The sequence below is a fragment of the Hyla sarda genome, chromosome 7 (assembly GCF_029499605.1).
Source record: "Hyla sarda isolate aHylSar1 chromosome 7, aHylSar1.hap1, whole genome shotgun sequence".
NCBI classification, from domain to species: Eukaryota; Metazoa; Chordata; class Amphibia; order Anura; family Hylidae; genus Hyla; species Hyla sarda.
The window spans coordinates 96,399,056-96,423,826 of record NC_079195.1 but is presented as its reverse complement, the minus strand read 5'-3'; the positions used below and the strand labels follow the sequence as shown (position 1 = coordinate 96,423,826).

At 41.2% G+C, this 24,771-nt stretch overlaps 1 protein-coding gene across 4 annotated transcripts in view; it reads right to left on the bottom strand.

The window, feature by feature from the left end:
• The window catches only part of LOC130282145 (lysosomal acid lipase/cholesteryl ester hydrolase-like), a 77,504-nt gene that overhangs the window by 32,315 nt on the left and 20,418 nt on the right, over positions 1–24,771 (bottom strand). For 3 of the 4 annotated variants that reach the window (XM_056530085.1, XM_056530087.1, XM_056530088.1), the window contains exons 2-3: positions 15,133–15,259; positions 9,899–10,013 (exon numbers count right to left, since the gene is read on the bottom strand). In XM_056530085.1, the coding sequence (XP_056386060.1) occupies positions 9,899–10,013; positions 15,133–15,252 (235 nt within the window). In that variant the 5' untranslated portion in view covers positions 15,253–15,259. Of the gene's footprint in view, positions 1–9,898; positions 10,014–15,132; positions 15,260–16,116; positions 16,214–24,771 lie in introns of those variants that run through there. The other variant, XM_056530086.1, reaches the window with a different exon arrangement.

Here is a 24,771-nt window from a genome sequence, read left to right as displayed (position 1 = left end):
GCTATGTATAATGACCAGAGTACAATATATAAGATATAATAATGACAGTTGCTAGTATCGCTTCCTTCTTCTTTTGCTGCTCAGCAGTGCATTCAGATGAGTATTGATTTGCTCCTTACAGTTTTTTCCTAAAATTTACACTATATCCATTAAATTGTATCTACTTTTATATCAATTATATCTTATACCCTATTAAAATTTCTTATATTGTTTTTCCTCCGATATTTCATTTATATATTAATACATCTCTCTATATACATATATATATATATATACACACACACATATATATATATATATATATATATATATGTGTGTATGTATATATTTACACACACACCCCCCCACACCCCTTTTTCCCCCCATCCCCACAGTTTTTTTTTCCTTTTGATTAATTCTCCTCATACATTTACTTATTATGCCCATTTATTTATGATATTTATCCTTTTCCTTATTGTGGAAATAATTTGTCTGTATGTTTTAATATAACTCCCAGTGGACTAGTTTCTCCCTTTACACATTTACTTATAGTCTCCAGTCTTGCTAGTTTCAGCATCTCTCGCGAGATCTGCAGTGTGGTGATCACCTGCTTCAAATCGTCGGCGGGAATCCTGTCAGTCTCGGAGAGGCAGTCATGATCCTGTCAGACTTCACAGCGCATCTGTACAATCTTCGCATCGCTACGTATATACATATACAAAATACATTTATGTTTATATAATTCTTGTCCCAGTCTTCTCCGGCCATCTGCTGGACATTTATTATAACAATTATATTTACGAATTTTTAATTATTTTACCATATCTGCTAGTCATTGTTTTTATATTGCAGATATATATTCCTTGTACTAATTTCTCCTCACAGGAATATTCTTTTTTCCTTATTTATCACTTATATTCATATTGTATATAATATGGATATGTCTGATGACAACAGAAACCCATCTAGGGAAATACGCCCTACATCCTTGGTCTCAGACAATGTTAATCACAAACATTTGCAATCCTTAGTGGATGATTCCATGGCTAGGGCAGTTCAATCTGCCATATCTGTATTACAACACAGTATTAATAAATCTGTCTCCATGGCTCTCTCTCGTTCTGGTATTCTAATACCACTACAGGACCTACTACTCCTTCTGAAATATACTGGTCCCCAGAAACATCTGTCACCAAAATGGCTAAAGGCTTTCATATTCCTAAAAAGGCTACTGCCAAGCATCATCACACTATAGACGGCAACGCTCCTTCAAAAAGACTTCTAAGGAAGCACGCCAAGACTTGCCACTCACTAATAGACCAAAAAATGGTCACTCTACTGGTGTTACATCCAAACACCCATTACCCTCTGCCCAAGAGGAGGATATTTCTAAAAGGGCTCAGAAAACCGCCAAGCGGTCGAAAACGTGATTCCTGCAACTAATCTAATTCTGAGGAATCTGATGTTTCTATTGATTGTGATGATGCATTGTCGAATCTGACTATTCATCTGAAGAGAGTGGAGAATTGGTTTATTCACAATGTATTCGGTCGGCACTTGTATTGGTGCGGGTGCCAGGGATAGGAGATCCAATGAGAGTACAAAAAGAATCCCGGCACACCAATCTTAGATGCAAATAGTTTTTCTTTTTATTAAGGCATAAATTAACACAGCATGCGTTCCGGCCTGTACAGCCTTTTTCAACTGCATAACAACATAAGGAACAGTGGCGCTATTTAAAGGCGCCAAACGATTCAAATACACATCATAGCATTAATCAACAAAGCCCCAGACAGAAAGGGAACCCCTCCCCCTGTGGCATCATACTCCTACGTGGAGCAACAGAACATAAATAAACAGTATGTTTTCATGAATGAGAACATATTAAAGGGGAGGTGCTTCAGGTTGGGTGTTGTAGCTATGGAAAAAGAGAGCGAGAGAAACAAATCAATTAGTATGTATATACAATGTAATCAGTACAAAAGACTTGACAGTTCATACTCGAGATTAAGGCCGCGAGGTTCCAATGTATCGAGCTTATGTATCCAATAAGCTTCTTTGCGGGCAAGTAGTTTTTTTTTATATCACCACCTCGTCGTGGTGGAATCACCTCGTCAATAACTTGAAACTGCAGCTGAGAGATATTATGGCTCTGTTTGTAAAAATTATTAGGGATTGGAAAAAGAAGATTTTTACACCGGATTGTAGATTTATGTCTGTTGATGCGGTCTCCTACACGTTGGGTGGTCTCCCCAACGTATAGGAGACCGCACGGGCATTTTATCAGGTATATGACATTTTTTGATTGACAGGTAAAAAATGTATTGATCAGGAACGTTTTGCCGGAGTGGGGGTGAGTAATTTTATTGGACCGCATCACGTTGGAACACTGTGCACAATTCAAACAGGGGTATGTACCTGTCTTTTGAGTACAGAGAAAAGATTGTCTGCTTTTTTTAGTTTTGCTACCCACGTCCGCCCGTACCACCTTATCTTTAATGTTCGGGGCTCTCTTGTTACAGATAAGGGGGGGGGGGGATCGTTAAATTCTTCCACCCCGGGATAGGATTTCTTCAGGATGTCTCAGTGCTGTCTGACAATCTTGTCCACCCTAAAACTAAGCCTCCGCGGCTTTCTCAAGAGGCAATGGTGGCAATGGCCATTGCCACCATTGCCTCTTGAGAAAGCCGCGGAGGCGGCGAAACATGTAGAGGCGGCAATTGTGTTTATGTTTAAAGCGACACCAGAGTGATCCCTTTAACAGGCAGCCACTGCAGGGCTACCTAGTACCTGAGAGGACATTGATCCTATAGATGCACCCACTGATATATTTGGATCACATGGTTGTCAGTTTTAATCGTTTTGTTGTGGGAACTATATTTTAATCAATATCAATAAAAGCTAATTTTTAAGGGGTAAGCAATAGGGGTTTACACCCCGGGCTTCGGCCTTGGGGTTTAGTTATTGTGTTCATTATGTTGTTATGCAGTTGAAAAAGGCTGTACAGGCCGGAACGCGTGCTGCGTTAATTTATGCCTTAATAAAAATAAAAACTATTTGCATCTAAGATTTGTGTGCCGAGAATTGGTTGATGACCCTGATAACCAGGAAGAATGTTTATTTATGGACTCCTCCGCCAATAACAGACCCATTAACACATAAGTTCTCTTGGGATGGGCACAACGTGCCATTTGCCTGTTTGGCAATGCAAATTCAGCGCTTTCAACAGAATGCAAGCGCTCAATCCTCATGAAGGTCGACCCCCAACTCACCAATCTGGCCTCCAAGGAACCAGGAAAACCTACAGAAGGCACACTTTTTGGGAGGATTTTATCCACGACATGGGGAAATATGTTGATCAGTTTTCCTCTATTAACAAGGCTCAGACCTCACTCAGAAAAGTCTTCTCCCAACGTGTTTTTGGTCAGGCCAGGAAAGGAAGGAGCTGCTTCCCCGGCCAATCCCTTCCCAACAGGCAAAATTCCAAAGGTTCCTACCACAATACCCAGCCCAATTCAGGTCTGCCAACAAATCCACCACCGTTCTTCCTATATCGTGCAAGGCCCTGGAGGGCTAGAGGAGAAAGAGGAGTTCCTCGTGCAAGAACGTCCACAGGTAAGTCTTCCTCTTTCTTTCACAAATCTTCCATTAGGCGGAAGAATCATTAATTTTTTGAAAAATGATTCTATGAACTATGATTATTCCGACTCATGGATCCTAAATACCACATCAGGTTTCCTAATAGAATTTGTTTCCCAACAAATACAATACTTTCTTCCCCATCCCATAAAATTTTCAAAAACGGATCAAAATCTGATCAACTCAGATCTTATGTTAAAGAAAACCATTATAGCTGTCCCTGTAAATTCTCCAGGCTTCCTCAGCAATTTGTTCCTAGTAAAAAAGAAGGATGGAAGTCAAAGACCAGTTATCAATCTGAGACTACTCAACAATTTTGTTGTGTACAGACATTTCAAGATGGAAGGTATCCATCTCTTGTGGGACATACTACTAAAAAACGATTGGTTAACCAAGACAGACCTAAAAGATGCTTACCTAACTGTCCCAATCCACTCCTCTTCTCAAATATTCCTTCAGTTTCTACGGAACGACCAAAAATGGCAGTTCACCTGCCTTCCATTCGGACTAGCATCAGCTCCATGGTGCTTTACAAAACTTTTAAAGCCAATTGTCACCCTTCTCAGAAGTCGGGGAGTACTTCTAATCATTTATCTAGACGACATTCTCCTTATGGCACAATCCGAATCTCTTCTTATCTCCCACAAAGATTGGACTCTATCCCTACTAACCAATCTGGGTTTTCTTATCAATCACAAAAAATCCATCCTCCACCCTTGTCAGGAGTTGGAATTCCTCGGGTTTATGATCAATACTCAATCGGCTACTTTGAGTCTTCCTCCCAGGAGACTAAAAACTATTCGCAAAGAGATTCAACAAATTCTTCACAAGGATCTTATCTCTCTGAGAACTATGGCTAAGAATGTGGGGCTCCTCTCAGCCTCCATTCAAGCTATCTTTCCAGCTCCTCTAAATTATCGAGCCCTTCAACATATGAAAATTCACCATCTGAGAGAAGGTCTGGGATATTCAGATGAAGTTCGTCTGTCCTCCGACGCAAAAGAAGAACTTCTCTGGTGGTTGTCCCACATTCAAACGTGGAATGGCAAAGCAATCTTCAATCCCAATCCAGACATCATTATAGAATCAGATGCAAGTCTGGTTGGATGACGAGCTCGCTGCGGTTCCCTCTCTACTGGAGGGAAATGGTCTCCTTCCAAATCTACCCTTCATATTAACAGCTTGGAACTTTTGGCTGGGTCATTCACATTAAAAAGCTTTGCGAAGGATTTATCTCATTGTTGTGTTTTACTTCACATGGATGACATCTCTGCAGTCCAATATATCAACCATCTTAGTGGAAAGACATCCAAAATCCTTGCAGACATTGCCAAAGATTTTTGGCATTTCTGTCTAGACAGACATATCACTCTGAAAGCAGAGTATCTTCCTCGAGTTTCCAATTCAATCGCAGATTGGAATTCCCGATTCCTTACAGACTCCAGCGATTGGAAATTTCCCCCAACATTTTTCATCTCATCAACCAACTATGGGGCCCCTTACATCTAGACATGTTTGCCACCCGTCTGAACTGTCAAATTCCACAGTTTTTCAGCTGGAAACCAGATCCAGAAGCCCTAGGAATAGATGCCTTCCTCCAATTTTGGCTTTAAAAAACTCTTTATGCGTTTCCTCCTTTCAATCTTATTCCACGCCTACTTCTTCAAACCTCGCTTTGGAAATCGACTATCGTTCTCATCACTCCCTGGTGGCTAACTCAATCTTGGTTCCCTCAACTACTACTTCTTCTAATAGATTATCCTCAAATTCTCCCTTCCTCTCCAGATCTCCTCCAGGACACTCTTGGCAACTTTCACCCACTAATCTGGTCAGATCAACTGACTCTAGTCGCTTGGTTGATTTCAGGTCTTCCAGATCACTCTCATCATTTTCTCTTACAACTAGAGAACTCCTTTCTGATGCTTGGGCTCCAGGTACCAGACCTGCTTACAGATCAGCCAGGAAAATATGGCTTCATTGGTGCTCTCAATGGGATCTGGATCCCTTACAAACATCTATCTCTAACATCTTTAATTTCCTATCCGCATCCTTTGATGATGGATGGTAAAGCCTATAGAACCATCAATCTATATCGTTCTGCCATTTCAGCCAGACACTCGCTTATAGATTCCGTACCAGTTGGTAAACATCCTCTTGTATGTAAACTTATAAAGGGCATACGTTTTCGACGTCCCCCTTTACCTATATACAATTAAACTTGGAACATTAATCTTGTTCTAAATCTTTTCCTTTCCTGGGAAGACAATGATTCGCTATGACCGAAATTACTCTCCTTCAAACTCACGGTTCTCCTTTGTCTTATCTCCCTCAAACACGTATCAAATGTCAGGGCTTTAGATATTTCTAGAAGACAATACTCACCTGACTGTGTTCTCTTTACTGTTTACCGCCGTACAAAAACTAACCTACATTCTGTATACTACCCAGCCTTTCCTCATCAACCCAAACTTTGTGTCGTACGTTGTTTGCGTTCTTATGAATCTAAAACAGAACCTTTAAGAACTTCTTCTTCTTCCCAACTTCTTATACCCTTTTGTAAACCGCATAACCCTGTTTCTTCCTGCACTCCAGCTCGCTGGGTTAAGTCTACTATGAACATGGCTGGTACTGACATTTCTAAATTCGTCGCACACTCTAACAGAGGAGCTATGTCAACTTAATTGTTCCAATCTGGTGCAACCCTTTCAGATATTCTTAAAGGGGCCAATTGGTCGTCTGATTCTACGTTCATGAGATTCTATTTCAAAACCGATTCTCATGTTTCTATGGTTCTTTTATAATTTAATTTTATCTTTTTATGTTGTATTCTTGTATATATTTATGTGTTTATTATGCTCAGTTTTAAACTAGCATAATAGGAGCGTCTTGCATTAGAATATAATTGGAGATTTTCCTATCCTTGGTGAAGGAAAATATAGATTTTATTAAAGACAAGACGTGAGTATTATCCCTCCCTATACCCATCCCTATAATGTCTTTTATTTGTTCTTTGTCAATACAGCATCTTAGGATGAATATCCTTCAAAGAATCCCTACTCTTCTCCCAAAGTTTTTCTACTGATGTGAATAGATCCTGTGATACCTTTATTTCTTTGCTGCAAAGAAGAAGGAAGAGATACTAGCAACTGTCATTATTATATCTAACATTGTACTCTGATTGGTCATTATACATGGCAGCATGTTTGGCTACGACATGCCTTTGTTGTTAAAGTTTTTTCCGTATTATCATTACTTTTACATTCTTTTGCTGCTGAGTTAGTAAAAGAGGTTTATAGCATAATACTCACATCTTGTCTTTAATAAAAATCTATATTTTCCTTCACCAAGGATACGAAAATCTCCAATTACCTTTCATATATGAGGCTGCCGCAAGGGCCCTGCAGACCACTCTATTATCTTTATTATATTTAATAAATTGTCATTTTATATGAAACTTTATTAGATATTCTATGAACTACCTGTTTTCCTATTTCTCAATACGTATCTTTGGTGACTGGTCATTATTATATAAGTTGTTATATAATTAATTTCCCATATATCTCTCTAGGCCTATTTGGGGTGTAGGTAACACCAGCAACCTCGGGCACATTTTTCATGCTACTCATGATCACATAAGGATTGCAAGACCACCATCAAACACAGGTACAGACACTATATTATGAACTACACTAAATTTACAGCCCCTGTAGCATAGTCAAAAAATGCAGAATACCCCTTCAGCCAGTTTACTCACACTTAACCCAATACACTGGTCCATACAGGGGTCTCTTACTTTTTTCGTCCACTGGCCGACGAGTTATGCCCCTCCTTTCTCCGGTCTATGAATCGCGCTTTCAAGGCGGGGCCCCCGCCAGCCATATACCTCTGCCTCCTGCACTGACGTTTCTAAGCCTGCCCCCCGTTATTTGCCTGTTAGTCCATTCACAGCATCCAACAGCTGGGTAAAATCCTCATGTGCATGCCCTCTGCAGACAGAGTGCTGCGCTCAGGGACATGTGACTCCACATCACTAGGAGGTGGAGTTGAAGATAATGAATATGTAAACAACGGGGCGGGCTTAGAAACTTCATTGTGGGAGGCAGATGCAGATGACCGGCGGAGGCACCGACTTGAAAGTGCGATTCACAGACCGGAGAAAGGAACTTTACATGGTCATAACTCGATGGCAAGTGGACAAAAAAAGTAATTGACCCCTGTATGGACTCACACCATAACGCAGTGTATTGGGTTTAGTCGGGTGAACTGGCTGACAGTTTTCCTTTAAGTCCACTGGTGCAAGTCACCAATGAGAAAAATAACCTCATCTTGACCAAAATGATAACACTATTCTCAGATCATGTCAGTTTTAATGGAAAAACACATTGTACTTTGTTGTTATCAATGCACACCTAATTTTAGCAATAGTATTACTACATAGGTTATTTTTTGTGAATGAGAGATAAACCCTTATGGTAGTGGTTTGGTCAAAACTTTAAAAACCAAAACTGTCTGTTGATCTCTAAAACGTGTCAGATCCTAGATCCACCATAAGGTCTTCCAGTGTTTAATTTAGGACAGTCAGATTGTGAATGGTTTACCTTTCTGAATATGCAATATATTCTACTTGCTAGTACAGAATGTCATTTACCAGAACAGCTTTCTCTACTGTAACATGGGAAATTAAGTTACATCATCTATATCATCAGCTATTTTAGAGTTATTGGGCTGTATTTTGGTCACCCATCCACATTCACATATATCAGCCACTTTTTCTGTTCTTGTCTCCTTTTGGGTCACCCACCCACATTCACATATATCAGCCACTTTTTCTGTTCTCATCTCCTTTTGTGTTTGCCAGTGTTGTGTATATTAAGATGGTAGACATTACTAGGTGAAGGCATTACTGCAGTGATGTATGAATGTTCACGTGACAGACAACAAGTACCCTGGAAGATAGTGTTCACTTCCAGAAATGTTCTGGAGCTCAAATGATAAGACATTTTAATAAGAAAACATAGATTTTAACACATACCCCTAAAGAACCTCTCTACAATACCTTTTTATCAAAATAAAGGAAGAGGGTTATGGATAATAGAACTTCTTGTTCCAGGGAAAGGCACTTTTGAACAATTCATATTCATACTGTAATGCTTCTTTTAGTGCCAATTTAACTTGAAATGCTCGGTATGCACAAAAGTGCCATTCATGTTATCAAGAGTTCTCAAGAGAGTAACTTATAAGTGAATGAAGAAAATGTTCAGATGAAAGAATATTGAGTCAATATTTTCAAGTGGAAGAGGTGCTAGAGATGTAGGGCTGTAACAGAATGAATCTGTATGGCTATTTATATTACAGGTTTTGTATTCCTGTCCACTCTATTACATATCTGAAACCAAAACTGTTTTGTTAATAACAACCAATCACAGCTCAGCATTCACTTTACCAGATCTCATTAAGATATGAAAGTTGAGCTGTGATTGGTTGTTATGGGCAAATCACTCCAGTTTATGTCCCGGACATTTTTGTTAAATCTGGGCCATATGAGAGATCTAATTTGGATGACACTAGTAGGCTGACAGTGTTTGATCTGTGCCAGATTGGCCTTCAGGGTCCCTTCTAAACAGCACAATGAAGGAGCCACCATAGAGATTTCATCTAGGGAACTGACCAATCAAAATATAGCATGGCTTTAAGTGACAGAATATAAGTGAGATAATAAAGCGGACTTGTTAGTAGAGAAGAGGGGTGTAACTAAGCCCATGGCTGGATAGGGCTAGTTATCATAATTCTAGGCATGCCTTTTTATCTCCATAGTCCTTTTCAGCACCAAGATACAAGCCTTTTTGTTAATATCCAAATGAGGCTGACATGCCCATAGGCATTCCCTAGTACCCCATGCATCCAGGTAAGTCCAGCCCATGTCATCTTTATCACCACCCCACAGCCTACTTGCATCTACCGTTTGACTGATAGCACTAGATAAAGAGGACAAGGGCTGTATTTTCCTGGGCACTTGAGCCTCATTTGCTTATATCTCATTGATTGAAAGGACTATTGAAATAAAAAAAGATGTGCCCCAAATCATGAAGATAAGGCCTATTTATACCCCTGCTTTCCACTTGACAGCCCCTCTTTAAATGGTCAGCTCTCTGTAATACATTGAAACCATCAATTCATCATTGTCTGCATCTGCAACCCCTTACCAACTTCACTAGAGTACAAAACATCGCTCTAAATAAATGTAACAAGCAATACAGCAAGCTGAAGAAGCAAACCATACCTAGAGAATAATGCTTAATGCCATGTGGTATTCTGTTGACAGTCAAGATGTACCCATCATCAGTGACCACCTCATATTCTTCACTGGGATACCCTCGGTGGCGGATTAATTGAGTCTATAACATGTAATATTAGATAATGCTGTGTTACACGATCATTAATAACTTTATGATCTATATAAGCAGTCAAAAAAGTTAGTCCTAGAAATTGAAACATGGGAGAGAAAATAGGGGACGTGAAACAAAATGCAAAACAAAAAAACAAAAATGCGCTTGGGATGCAGAGATATATAGAGAAGTATTGCTATGTTTGGAAATGAGATTTAGAGAGAAATAACTTTAAATGGGCACTGTCATTAAAACAAATTATTGCTATTGCACTCCTTATGGTAAATAAAAAATCTTTCTAATGTACTTTGTTTAGAAAAAAAATGAAGTTTTTTATGTTTTGTGTTTAAAAAAAAAAAGCTGTCACTAAATGTCTCCCTACTTGTCCAGAGCACATTTTCCCCATCTTTTGCACAGACTTTGGACTCCCGCTGGCCTGGCAGAAGTTCAAAATCAGAAAAAGGAAGTCTGGCGTTCTGAAGGGGGTGTGTGCAGCCTTATCTAATCATAGCTCATCTCACACACTGAACTGCTCTGGACTGTGTGTAGAAGAGTGAGGGAGGAAGTTCTCCCCTGTATGGCTTCACATGATGTCACGTCTGCTGGAGAACGCCCCTTCCCAGTCTGGGAATCTGACAGACTGAGCAGAAAATACAGAGCAATATCAAGGTAGAAAACTAAAAAATTATAAAAATAAAGGCAGGGGGTGGTTTGTCATGATGGGGGCAGTGAACTGGGAGGATTATAAAATTTAACAAAATCATGAGATGGAATGTTGTCATTTAGGAATACTGCACCCTTTATCAGGGTGACTAGGTTTTCCATATCTATGTTACTATGTTCATTCTCATAATCGTAGTAGGGAGAACCTGTTAGACCTACGTAATTAGATTGTGTCCTTCCTGCTGAATGGATCTATGGCAGCTTATAGTGTCAGTGTTCAATGTTTTTTTTTTTTTTTGTATTATGCTCATCTTACCCGAGTTGCTCTTAACAGAATTTATTGATATTCTTTACAGCAGGACCCATGGACATTGGCGCCATAGACCCTAGGCTGACCCTATTCACTTTTATTAGACAGTTTTCTAGGCATGCTCTGTGACCTATTACAAACAAATTTGTTCACTGTTGTAAATAATCACGCATTGATGGATTATATAATCATATAAACACAGACAAGACCTAAGTTAGAGAATATGTATAAAGCACTAATGAAGCTTGTACCAAATGTACATTTAGATTAAATGAGAAAGAGGTAGGGGAAGACTAAAGGTGTTTTAAGGGAAGAAGAATGAGAATCTATATTGGAAAATATTATGAAGTGTTCGTATAAAAAAATGCACCAGGTGATTCAGTTTAGAATAGTATTTCAATTATATCATATGCTAGTGGATTTGCATAAAATCAAATGTCGTGGAAGTACTAACTATCCCAAATGGTAAGCAAAAGGATCAAAACAAGCATATAAACAATTCAAGGGATTATGGGGATACTGGGAATAATGGAGGAAAAAAATAATCATTGACTAAGTTTCTGGTCTTGAAGTATGTTTTTTCCACTTGTTTCTCGTCGATAACATTTCAGTGCTGAGGTGGGTGGAGTTAAGGGGAAAAATGCAATTAGTAATTTTGACAATTTTCATTTTATTGGATACACTGTTTGTATGTTTGTACTAATAAAAGAAAATTCCACCAGACACTTTAGTTTTGTATATCTATACCTTACCATTATCAAGTTTGCGTGTATAGGGTCTCAAATGCTAAATATTGCAGTATAGCTCCAAAACATTGTATACCAAGAAAAAAGACACTAAAGCATAACTACTGCATAAAATCACAGTTTTTATTCTTAATTCATCAAAAAACAACAATAACATATTTAGAGCAAATAGATACAGCAGAAGCCCATATACCACACAGTACATCCAGTGCTATTTAAAGGGGTACTCCAGCGCAAAACATCTTATCCTCTATCTAAGATGTTAGATCGCAGGGATCCCGCTGCTGGGAACCCCCGTGATCGCCGGCGTGGCACCCCGGTCATCCATGCACGGAGCGAACTCCGCTCTGTGCCAGATGACTGGTGATTACAGCAGCCGCGCTCCCTCCATTCAGGTCTATGGGAGGAGGCGTGACGGCTACGTACTAGCCGTCATGCCCCCTCCCATAGACACGAATGGAGGAGGCCTGGCGAGACGTCACATACACGGGAACTCCACGCTCCTGTGTTCCGGATGCCCCTGCTGCCAGCCCGGAGAACGCGGGGGTCCCCAGCGGCAGGATCCCCGTGATCTAACATCTCATCCCCTATCCTTTTCATAGGGGATAAGATGTTTTGCATTGGAGTACCGCTTTAAAGGACTTTATTTATTCTCTTCATTAAGAGTGTATGACTCTGCCTTATACTGTTATAACAGATACTATTGATTCATACTATTGATGATCCTGCCCCACATTTTTTAGGAGTTTTTCTCTAGTTGTTTCTGCTGTATCTATTTGCACTTCATGTGAATTATTGTTGTTTTTTATTGATTTTATGCAGAGTTAAGCTTTAGTGGTTTCTTTCTTGGTATACAATGCTCTGTGACCTGTCCAGAGGTCATTGTGTAGTGTAAAGACTGAATATACAGAACTGGAAGTCTTGGCTTTTTATAAATAGCAATGAACAAACATCACCAAAAGTTCTTAAAAAATATGTTTAAAGGGGTACTCCAAAGAAATAAGCCCATAGCCCATGCTTTCCCTCTTACCAAACTATTTGTCTAAATATCATTCATTAGCCATATAGAGCACTTTCCCTCTTTCAGCTGCCACTTACATGCAGAGAGTGAGATCAATACATCATAATCTGATCCTGCTTGTCTTTGTGTAAACCCCTCACTGAGACCTAGCCCCCACCCTCCTGGAAGACAAACACCATATGATTTCTGTCTGCTCTGGCTTCACAACCACACCTCCCACCCCCCTCCCTCTCCATGTGTGAGGATTTTGCTTGCAGAGAAGTCTTCTCAGCACATTACGCTGCTCTTTTTCTGCTGGATGGAGCTGGCAAAATCACATGGATAACTATAGGGGACACAGAACAGGTATTGTGGTGCCTTTGGGGAAGTTTTATTTTTCTTAACTTCTCCGGAGCACCCCTTTAATATAAAAACTTAATTCACAAAACAAGTGATTTTCTGATGACTATTCCCTTTGGATAAACAAATTGATACTAATTACCGTATTTTTCGTCCTATAGGACGCACCGGCGTATAAGACGCACCCAATTTTTAGGGGCAAAATCTAAAAAAATAAAGATTTTGAACCCAATAGTGGTCTTCAACCTGCGGACCTCCAGATGTTACAAAACTACAACTCCCAGCATGCCCGGATAACCGTTGGCTGTCCGGGCATGCTGGGAGTTGTAGTTTTGCAACATCTGGAGGTCCGCAGATTGAAGACCACTGCAGGAGGAGGTAATACTCACGTGTCCCCGCCACTCCGGACCCGTCACCGCTGCCCTGGATGTCGCTCCTTCGCTGTCGCCGTGTCCCCGTCTCTCCGGAACGTCTCTGCTGCCGGCCGGGTATCCTCTCTCTCCGTCGCCGTCATCACGTCGTTACGCACGTACGCGACAACGTGATGACGAGGAAGGAGAGCGCCGGCATACAGGGAATCCCTGAACGGAGAAGACACCGAGGAGGCAGGTAAGGTCCCCCCCGGTGTCCTGTAAGCACTAACCCGGCTATTCAGTCGGGCTGTTCGGGACCGCCGCAGTGAAATCGCGGCGGTCCCGAACAGCCCGACTAATCAGCCGGGTTAGTGTCAGTTTCCCTTCAGACGCGGCCGTCAGCTTTGATCGCCATGTCTGAAGGGTTAATACAGAGCATCACCGCGATCGGTGATGTCCTGTATTAGCCGCGGGTCCCGGCCGTTGATGGCTGCAGGGACCGCCACGATAGGGGTGTATTCGCCGTATAAGACGCACTGACTTTTTCCCCCCAGTTTTGGGGAAGAAAAAGTGCGTCTTATACGGCGAAAAATACGGTATACTGTTAACAAGTCATTATCATCAGTAAGAATTTCTACACCACTGGTTACAAACTATTTAGTGGTTGGAGTGGTCTCTCTTGGAATAGTACAACAGTGTTGTATGCTTCTATTTTTGTAAGTATACAACTTTTGCCTGTGTTTAACTGCATGACAGATGATTAAAGGGCTTTTTCTGTTTTAAAAGATTGGCAGGGAGCAGAGGGGGGGGGGGGGGGGGGGGGTAAGCACTCACCCCTACTCTTGCTTCCATAATGGCTCTACTGCCTTGGAGTCCCGAGTGCATGTGCCCCAGTGAAATAATCATACATTGTGCATGAGATAGTGTAGCCAAACACTGGGCTTAGTGGTCACATGCACTTACACCTGCGATGTATAGTACTATCATTTGGTCACTTCCCTGAAGGACTCTGGAGAAGTCTGAACTGGGATTAAAGGGGTACATTTTTTTCAACTGGTGCCAGAAAGTTAAACAGATTTGTAAACGACTTCTATTAAAGAAAAATCTTTACACTTCCAGTACTTTTTAGCAGCTGTATGCTACAGAGGAAATTATTTTCTTTTTGAATTTCTTTTTTTATCTTGTCCACAGTGCTCTCTGCTCCAGAGCAGGAGAAAATCCCAATTTCAAACCTATGCTGCTCTGGACAGTTCCTGACATGGACAGAGGTGTCAGCAGAGAGCACTGTGGACAAGACAAAAAAAGACATTCAAAAAGAAAAGAAGGCTAAAAAGTACTGGAATGGTAAAGATTTTTTAATAGAAGTAATTTACAAATCTGTTTAACTTTCTGGCACCAGTTGATAAAAAAAAAAAAAAAAGTTTTCCACCGGAGTACCCCTTTAATAGGAGAGGTGAGTATAAGTATTTTTGCATTAAACCTCCCATACTGGAAAATCGATGTAAGAATTCCATAATGTCCCTTATAAGCAGTGAATTTACATATTTTAATAGTTCATCTAACAAAACAGACACTTTACATGACGTGCAGCTGACCAATAACAGTAAATAGTGAAAACTTTGTTGATAAAAAATAAAACAAAAACAAAAAAAAACAGTTGTTTTTCACCAATACTTATTAAATAAGGAAAACTTACCACATTCATATTTGCTTCAGGGTCAGGAGGATAGGTAACACATTGATTTTCATTATAGTTGACCAGAATTTGGCTGGCACTTCCATATATCATAATGGTTATTGCAAACCAACTCCGCATTTTTGGGCTATTATTAAAAAAGCACAGACATTTTAATGGCAATTGAGAGTCCTGTAAGCACTTTTATACAATTACATTGTGAAATGGATATACTATCACTCCAGCTTATAGGAAATTCTCACTGTTACTAAGTTTAATATGCAAAAATATTTATTTTTAAAGAATTGTAAGGGGGTATTCTCAGGAACTGTCCACAGTAGGAGCAAATCCCAATAGCAAACCTCTCCTGCTCTGGACAGTTCCTGAGACAGACAAGGGTGTCAGCAGAGAGCACTGTTGTCAGACAGAAAAGAACAACTCAACTTCAGCAGCTGATAAGACTGGTAGGATTAAAGGAGTAGTCCAGTGGTGATTCAGGGGTGAGCAACTTATCCCCTATCCTAAGGATAGGGGATAAGTTGCAGATCGCGGGGGGTCCGACCGCTGGGGCCCCCTGCGATCTCCTGTACGGAGCCCCGACAGCCCACTGGAAGGGGGCGTGTCGACCTCCGCACGAGGCGGCGGCCGACACGCCCCCTCAATACAACTCTATGGCAGAGCCGAAGCGCTGCCTTCAGCAATCTCCGGCTCTGCCATAGAGATGTATTGAGGGGGCGTGTCGGCCGCCGCCTCGTGCGGGGGTCGACACCCGCTATCTCGGCGGAGAGCCGGGGCCCCGTACAGAGAGATCCCAGGGGGCCCCAGCGGTCGCACCCCCCGCGATCTCAAACTTATCCCCTATCCTTAGGATAGGGGATAAGTTTTTCACCACTGGACTACCCCTTTAAGATTTCTTAATAGGAGTAATTTACAAATCTGTAAAGCCAGTTGAGATGAAAAAAATGTTTTTCAACGGAATACCCCTTTAGGGATGCACAATATTACCTCCACGCCCTCCCCCTTTAATGAACCAATATGCAGTGTGCATGTCCAGAACATAATGTGGTCAAGTGTCCATCTACTATAATTAGGAGACTTCAATGAGCGAAACTAAGGTAAGAAAAGCAACGAAAAGTAATGAGGATATCATGAAACCATCATGTGAGTTTCCACCCCTGGGAACAACATCCTATCTACAACATCCAGTTCTCTTATCAATTTATGTTTATTTGTGCAAGTCATGATCTTTTACTTAGAAATTAACTGTTACAGCAATGTGTTAAAAGGGGTTATCCAGGAATAAAAAAAAAGAACCAATTTTTTTTTTTTTTTTTTAAACAGCACCATCCCTCTTCTCAGGTTGTGTGTGGTATAACAACTTAGCGCAATTTACTTAAATAAAACTGAGCTGCCATACCATGCACAGGATGGGATGATACTGCTTATGAAAAAGTTCACCATTGTTTTTCTAATCCATTCTTTAGAACCACAGTCCAGATTTGCACCCATATTACACATGAATGAAATCTACCTTAAGGTAGTGTAAGGTCTTGTTTGCATGTTACTCTATGTTCAATGTATACATTACGCATATGGACGTATGCTTGCAAGTGTAAATGACTGTTGACTGCACATTAGGGGACGATCACACTATGTTACGGTCCCCGCCAATCTTATTCATTGGCATCCTGCTGAAAACAGGAAGCAGATGTATACTTTTAACGGGAGCAGCTGACCTCACTCCGTTCAGGACGTAGCCACTATTTTGAATGGACTCATGATAGGTTTATTTTTAACCAGTTAAGGATGAAGGGTGTACAAGTATACCCTTGTGTCCTGGTATTTAAGGACCAAGAGTGTACTGTACCTGTACGCCCTGGTCCCGTTACCGATGATTGAAGCATGCTCACAAGCTGAGCACATTTCATACCTGGTGAGTCCCGGTTGCTATCAGCAGCCAGGACCCATGGTTAATGTCAGACATCACCGATCAGTCTGATGCCCGGCATTAACCCTTTAGACCCCGCAATCAAAGTTGGGAGTTAACGCGACCTCCTATCCCGTCCCCCTATCCAGTCCATCTATCCCGACCTCCTATCTCGACCACCTATCTCGACCTCCTATCCCGTCCCCCTATGCAGTCCATCTATCTCGAACTCCTATCTCGACCTCCTATCCCTGTAAACAGAGAAAAAAGAGAAGGCCCAAGGAGGCGCCTAGTGCATTACCCTAAATATGGAATCCAACCCCACATGGAGTGGGGACAAATAGGGGGTCTGATGACTGGCCGCTCACCTGGAGCGTATATTATATACGCATGTAACCTCAGGTGAGGTGAAAGTAGAGGAATCCGTGCAGGCCCGCAGGTCTTCAGGATGGGTCCAGAGGGTGATCCTGTTGGTGAACTTGATAGTGGAAAAAAATTACCTTTAACCATGCACTCGGGGATCCAAGGAGATCTCACAACCAAGTCATGGAGGTGAATAAGAGTCAAGCTTTATTAGTATACAACAACGCGTTTCGGGGTTAGCATACCCCGTCTTCAGATTGACAGATTTGTACAATACAGTGCAACAGAGGGCTTTTTATACACACATTGATTGAAAACAAAATGGTGGCAAGATCACAGGGTCTGAGTGGGAGGTACGGCAATAACAATAGAAAATGCAGAGAAACTGGAAACTGGATGTTTAGATCGATTTTTGTACTTCTTACCTATACATAGAGATAACAGTAACTTAAAATGAAAGGAAAAGAATGTACTTTATTAAATAATATGAAAGAGAGATGTGTTACTAAGTCCGGTTCATATACTAAATGGAGGCTTGGTGCGCTCTCACTCTGAACATAGCCGTGCGCTCCACGGCATGTAAACAGTGTCCGCATGTCTCCGCTCTGTTTGTAAACAGAGCGGAGGTGCGGCGTGTAGGTTACCAGGGACGCGCCGCTAAGGAGCGGGTCCCTAGGGGTATTGTGTTACAGAGCGAGCGCACGGCTTAGTGCTGCTCTGTGTGTGTCAGATAGGAAAGAACTTCTTATCAAGTATATAGAGGGAGATTTTGACAGGGGGTGATTTGCATGATGTGAAGGAATGAATGTAATACATGAATGTTTTAAACAAAATTAACTGTCATAAATTAAGTTTGTCTTGGCAGGATAAAATATAGATCAACAGATTAAAAAGCGGGGTATATGAAGAAATGTGGTATACCTTAATATAAGGTGCATATATAGATGGAAATTTAATGAATGGTCATGATGTAAAATACTATAAAATATATAAAACAGCATAGGCAACATAAAATTAAATACAATGGTAGAAATGGTGGAGGATAAATAATATATAAATATATGTAAATAAATAAATAAATAATTATTACAGTAAAGTGAATATATATATAAAAATAGCAATGAATATGTATAAAAATATAAATATATGAGAGAGTGAATTATAAATACATATAAGGATTTTATAAAACTGTATATACCACATATTGATCCACAAATATAAGAAATGAATGACACTCATAGTATACACAAGGTGAAAAATAAAAATATATTTTTTATGAAGTCATTTAAACCCAGGGGCTGGAGTGTGCGTAATTTAAATATCCAGAAATGTTCACGCTGCCTAAGCATATTGAATCGCTGGGGGACATCCTTAGTGATCTGTTCGATGGCTGATACCTTAAATGCCGAAAAATCGCCCTCGTGATATAAAGAAGCATGGCGTGACACACTGTGAAGCTGGTACTTGAGAGTTACATTGCTGCGGTGTTTATTAATCCGGTTTCTTAGACACTGCGTAGTGTGGCCTACGTATTGCAGGCCACACGTGCACTGTAGAAGGTATACAACGTATTGGGAGTCACAGGATATATGATATAGGTTTTTTGTAAAAAAGGATCATTTAGGAGGATGTTCCAATGTTTGGCAAGAATAGATGTAATGTCCTTATTGTTATTGGAAAAGGTAAAGAGATGTGGACCGGCACCACCCACAAACACTTCAGGAAGAGTTCACAGTGTGCGGTTATCCGCTTACCCCCTCTGCGATCCCGGTGCGGGCAGATGCAAACTGTAGTAGTGTAGAAACCAATGGTAAAGAATTCCGCAGCACTCAGGAACTGATGCAAATAAAATCCTTACTTTATTACCGCAAATTAACCCCTTAAGGACACAGCCCATTTTCACCTCTAGGACGCAGCCCTTTTTTGCACATCTGACCACTGTCACTTAAAACATTAATAACTCTGGAATGCTTTTACTTATCAATCTGATTCCGAGATTGTTTTTTCGTGACATATTCTACTTTAACATAGTGGTAAATTTTTGTGGTAACTTGCATCCTTTCTTGGTGAAAAATCCCAAAATTTGATGAAAAAATTTAAAATTTTGCATTTTTCTAACTTTGAAGCTCTCTGTTTGTAAGGAAAATGGATATTCCAAATATTTTTTTTTGGGATTCACATATACAATATGTCTACTTTATATTTTCATCATAAAATTTATGAGTTTTTACTTTTGGAAGACACCAGAGGGCTTCAAAGTTCAGCAGCAATTTTACAATTTTTCACAAAATTTTCAAACTCGCTATTTTTCATGGACCAGTTCAGGTTTGAAGTGGATTTGAAGGGTCTTCATATTAGAAATACTCCATAAAAGACCCCATTATAAAAACTACACCCCCCAAAGTATTCAAAATGACATTCAGTAAGCGTTTTAACCCTTTAGGTGTTTCACAGGAAAAGCAGCAAAGTGAAGGAGAAAATTCAAAATCTTCATTTTTTACACTTGCATGTTCTTGTAGACCCAATTTTTGAATTTTTACAAGGGGTAAAAGGATAAAATTTATACTTGAATTTGTAGCCCAATTTCTCTCGAGTAAGCACATACCTCATATGTCTATGTAAATTGTTCGGCGGGCGCAGTAGAGGGCTCAGAAGCGAAGGAGTGACAAGGGGATTTTGGAGAGTACGTTTTTCTGAAATGGTTTTTTGGGGGAATGTTGCATTTAGGAAGCCCCTATGGTGCCAAAACAGCAAAAAAAAAAAAAAAAAACATGGCATACCATTTTGGAAACTAGACCCCTTGAGGAACGTAACAAGGAATTAAGTGAGCCTTAATACCCCACAGGTGTTTCATGACTTTTGCATATGTAAAAAAAAAAAATAATAATTTCACTAAAATGTGTGTTTCCCCCCAAATTTCACATTTTTGCAAGGGTTAATAGCAGAAAATACCCCAAAAATGTGTAACCCCATCTCTTCTGAGTATGGAGGTACCCCATAAGTTGACCTGAAGTGCATTACGGGCGAACTACAATGCTCAGAAGAGAAGGAGTCATATTTGGCTTTTTGAGAACAAATTTTGCTCGGCGGGCATGTCGCATTTAGGAAGCCCCTATGGTGCCAGGACAGCAAAAAAAAACGACATGGCACACCATTTTGGAAACTAGACTCCTTGAGGAACGTAACAAGGGATAAAGTGAACCTTAATACCCCACAGGTGTTTCACGACTTTTGCATATGTAAAAAAAAAATAATAATTTTTACCGAAAATGCTTGGTTTAGCAAAAATTTTACATTTTTAAAAAAGGTAATAGCAGAAAATACCCCCCCAAAATTTGAAGACCAATTTCTCCCGATTCAGAAAACACCCAATATGGGGATGAAAAGTGCTCTGCTGGCGCACTACAGGTCTCAGAAGAGAAGGAGTCACATTTGGCTTTTTGGAAGCAAATTTTGCTCTGGGGGCATGCCGCATTTAGGAAGCACCTATGGTGCCAGGACAGAAAAAAAAACCCACATGGCATACCATTTTGGAAACTAGACCCCTTGGGGAACGTAACAAGGGGTAAAGTGAACCTTAATACCCCACAGGTGTTTCACGTCTTTTGCATATGTAAAAAAAAAAAAAAATTTTTTACACTAAAATGCTTGTTTTTCCCCAAATTTTACATTTTTACAAGGGATAATAGCAGAAAATACCCCACAAAATTTGTAACTCCATCTCTTCTGAGTATGGAAATACCCAATAAGTGGACGTGAAGTGCACTGGGGGCGAACTACAATGCTCAGAAGAGAAGGAGCATCATTGAGCTTTTGGAGAGAGAATTTGGCCATGTGCATTTCCAAAGCCCCCCCGTGGTGCCAGAACAGTGGACTCCCCCACATGTGACCCCATTTTTAAAACTACGCCCCTCACGGAAGGTAATAAGGGGTGCAGGGAGAATTTACACCCCACTGGCATTTGACGGATCTTTGGAACAGTGGGCTGTGCAAATTAAAAATTTTATTTTTCATTTTCACAGACCCCTGTTTCAAAGATCTGTCAGACACCTGTGGGGTGTAAATGCTCACTGTACCCCTTGTTACATTCCGTGAGGGGTGTAGTTTCCAAAATGGGGTCACATGTGGGTATTTATTGTTTTGCACTTATGTCAGAACCGCTGTAAAATCAGCCACCCCTGTGCAAATCACCAATTTAGACCTCAAATTTACATGGTGCACTATCCCTTCTGAGCCTTGTTGTGCGCCCCCAGAACACTTTGCGCCAACATATGGGGTATCTCCATCCTCAGGAGAAATTGCGTTACAAATTTTGGAGGCTTTTTTTCTTTTACCGCTTGTGAAATTTTAAAGTATGGGGCAACACCTGTATGTTAGTGTACAAAAATGTTTTTTTTTTACACTAACATGCTGGTGTAGACCCCAACTTTACCTTTTCATAAGGGGTAAAAGGAGAAAAAGCCCCCCAAAATTTGTTAGGCAATTTCTCCCGAGTACGGCGATACCCCATATGTGGCCCTAAACTGTTGCCTTGAAATACGCCAGGGCTCCAAAGTGAGAGAGCACCATGTGCATTTGAGGCCTAAATTAGGGATTTGCATAGGGGTGGACATAGGGGTATTCTACACCAGTGATTCTCAAACAGGGTGCCTCCAGCTGTTGCTAAACTCCCAGCATGCTTGGACAGTCAATGGCTGTCCGGAAATGCTGGGAGTTTTTGTTTTGCAACAGCTGGAGGCTCCGTTTTGGAAACACTGCTGTAGGATACGTTTTTCATTTTTATTGGGGGGGAAGGGGTGGTGGGGGGGCAGTGTACGTGTGTATATGTAGTGTTTTACTCTTTATTTTATGTTAGTGTAGTGTAGTGTTTTTAGGTTAAATTCACACTGACGGCGGATTACACTGAGTCTCCCGCTAGGAGTTTGAGCTGCGGCTGCAGCTCAAACTTGAAGCAGGGAACTCACTGTAATCCGTCGCCAGTGTGATTGTAACCTGTACATTCACATGGGAGGGGGGGGGGGGACTACAACTCCCAGCATGCACTGACAGAACGTGCATGCTGGGAGTTGTAGTTTTGCAACAGCTGGAGGCACACTGGTTGGAAAATACTGAGTTAGGTAATAGAACCTATTACCTAACTCGGTATTTCCCAACCAGTGTGCCTCCAGCTGTTGCAGAACTACAACTCTCAGCATGTACTGATTGCCAAAGGGAATGCTGGGAGATGTAGTTATGCAACAGCTGGAGGCACGCAAGTACAACTCCCAGCATGCCGAGACAGCCATTTGCTGTTCCTGAATGCTGGGAGTTGTAGTTTTGCAAGATTTAGAGGGGTTCAGGCTGGAGATCACTGACAGTGGTCTCTAAACTGTAGCCCTCCAGATGTTGCAAAACTACAAATCTCAGCATGCTAAGACAGCAAACTGCTGTCTGGGCATGCTGGGAGTTGTAGTTTTGTAATATCTGGAGGGCTACAGTTTAGAGACCGCTGTCAGTGATCTCCAGCCTGAACCCCTCTAAATCTTGCAAAACTACAACTCCCAGCATGCCAACACAGCAAACAGCTGTCAAGGCATGGTGGGAGTTGTAGTTTTGCAACATCTGGAGGGCGACAGTTTAGAGACCACTCTCTAAACTGTCGCCCTGCAGATGTTGCTAGGCAACAGACTCTGGACACGCGGCGTCATACTTACCTCCACCGCCGCCGTAATCACAGCCGCCGCCGCCGGGTAAGTGACCGCCGCTGCCGCCGCTATTACACGGTTCCCCCCGCTGTGCCCGGACACCGATGGGTGGGCATAGCGGAGGGGAACTGAACTTTAACCTCCCTGCCCCCAGTCTGCTATTGGTCGGCCGCTCCGCCGATCAATAGCAGGGATAGGAGGGGTGGCAACCCTGCCACCTCACTCCTATCTCTTCAAGGGGGATCGAGGGTGTCTTGAACACCCCCGATCCCCCTTATTTTATCGCGGCGCCGCGATTGATGGGCAGGGGGAGAGCGCTCCCCCTGCAAACACCGTAGATGCCGTGATCAGAACTGATCACGGCATCTATGGGGTTAATGCTGCCGGGACCGGCGCGATGGCGGCCCCGGCAGCTGCGGTGGGACTCCGGCTGTGATTGAGAACTGAGTCCCACCCGCGATCTCCTGCGCTGCCTGCGGCAGAGCAGGAGATCGCTTGGACGTATGCATACGTCCATTTGCGCGAACGTGTAATTTGCCTGGACATATGCATACGTCCAATAGCGGGAAGGGGTTAATGGACAATTCAAAGGCACAGCTGCACACGGGCAGCTGTGCCTTTGAAGTGTCCATTCATTTGCGGCAATAAAGCAAGTATTTTATTTGCATCAGTTCCTGAGTGCTGCGGAATTCTTTACCATTTATTGGAAAAGGTGGTAATGTAGTTGCAACATCGTTTATATAGTGATGTGTCTACTGTCAAAGTTTTTTTTATAGCAAGACAGTCAGATTGTGTCAATTTGTTTGCTCTAGTTCTAGCAGAGGTTACAATTTTTTTCGGATATTTTTTCACTTGGAATCTAATGACAAGTAGTTTGCTCTGTTGGGCATAGTCTGTTTTTAAGGTGCAACCACCTTTTCCAATAACAATAAAGACATTACATCTATTCTTGCCAAACATTGGAACATCCTTCTAAATGATCCTTTTTTTTTTTTACAAAAAACCCTCCCTCCAAAACCACAAGTAACTTTTCGGCGAGCACGTTCCCTAAAAAAACATACTCGCCCCAAGTAACCTAAAAACTCTGCAAAATAAACCCTCTTCCAACTTTTTACAAAAGAATGGCTGTTTTAGGTGTAACCACGTGCGCTGCAAATGTTGTTTAAATTTAACGCATATGATAAAAGAATTTTACTCTGTGGTCACCAAAGAAATTTCTACCATTAAATCACATATATCCTGTGACTCCCAAAACGTTGTATACCTTCTACAGTGCACGTTAGTAACACATCTCTCTTTCATATTATTTAATAAAGTACATTCTTTCCTTTCATTTTAAGTTACTGTTATTTCTATGTATAGGTAAGAAGTACAAAAATGTATCTAAACATCCAGTTTGCATTTGCATTTTACATCTGCATTTTCTATTGTTATTGCTGTACCTCCCACTCTGACCCTGTGATCTTGCCACCATTTTGTTTTCAATCAATGTGTGTATAAAAAGCCCTCTGTTGCACTGTATTGTACAAATCTGTCAATCTGAAGAAGGGGTATGCTAACCCCGAAACACGTTGTTGTATACTAATAAAGCTTGAATCTTATTCACCTCCATGACTTGGTTGTGAGATCTCCTTGGATCCCCGAGCGCCTGGTTAAAGACCTCCTATCCCGACCTCCTATACCATC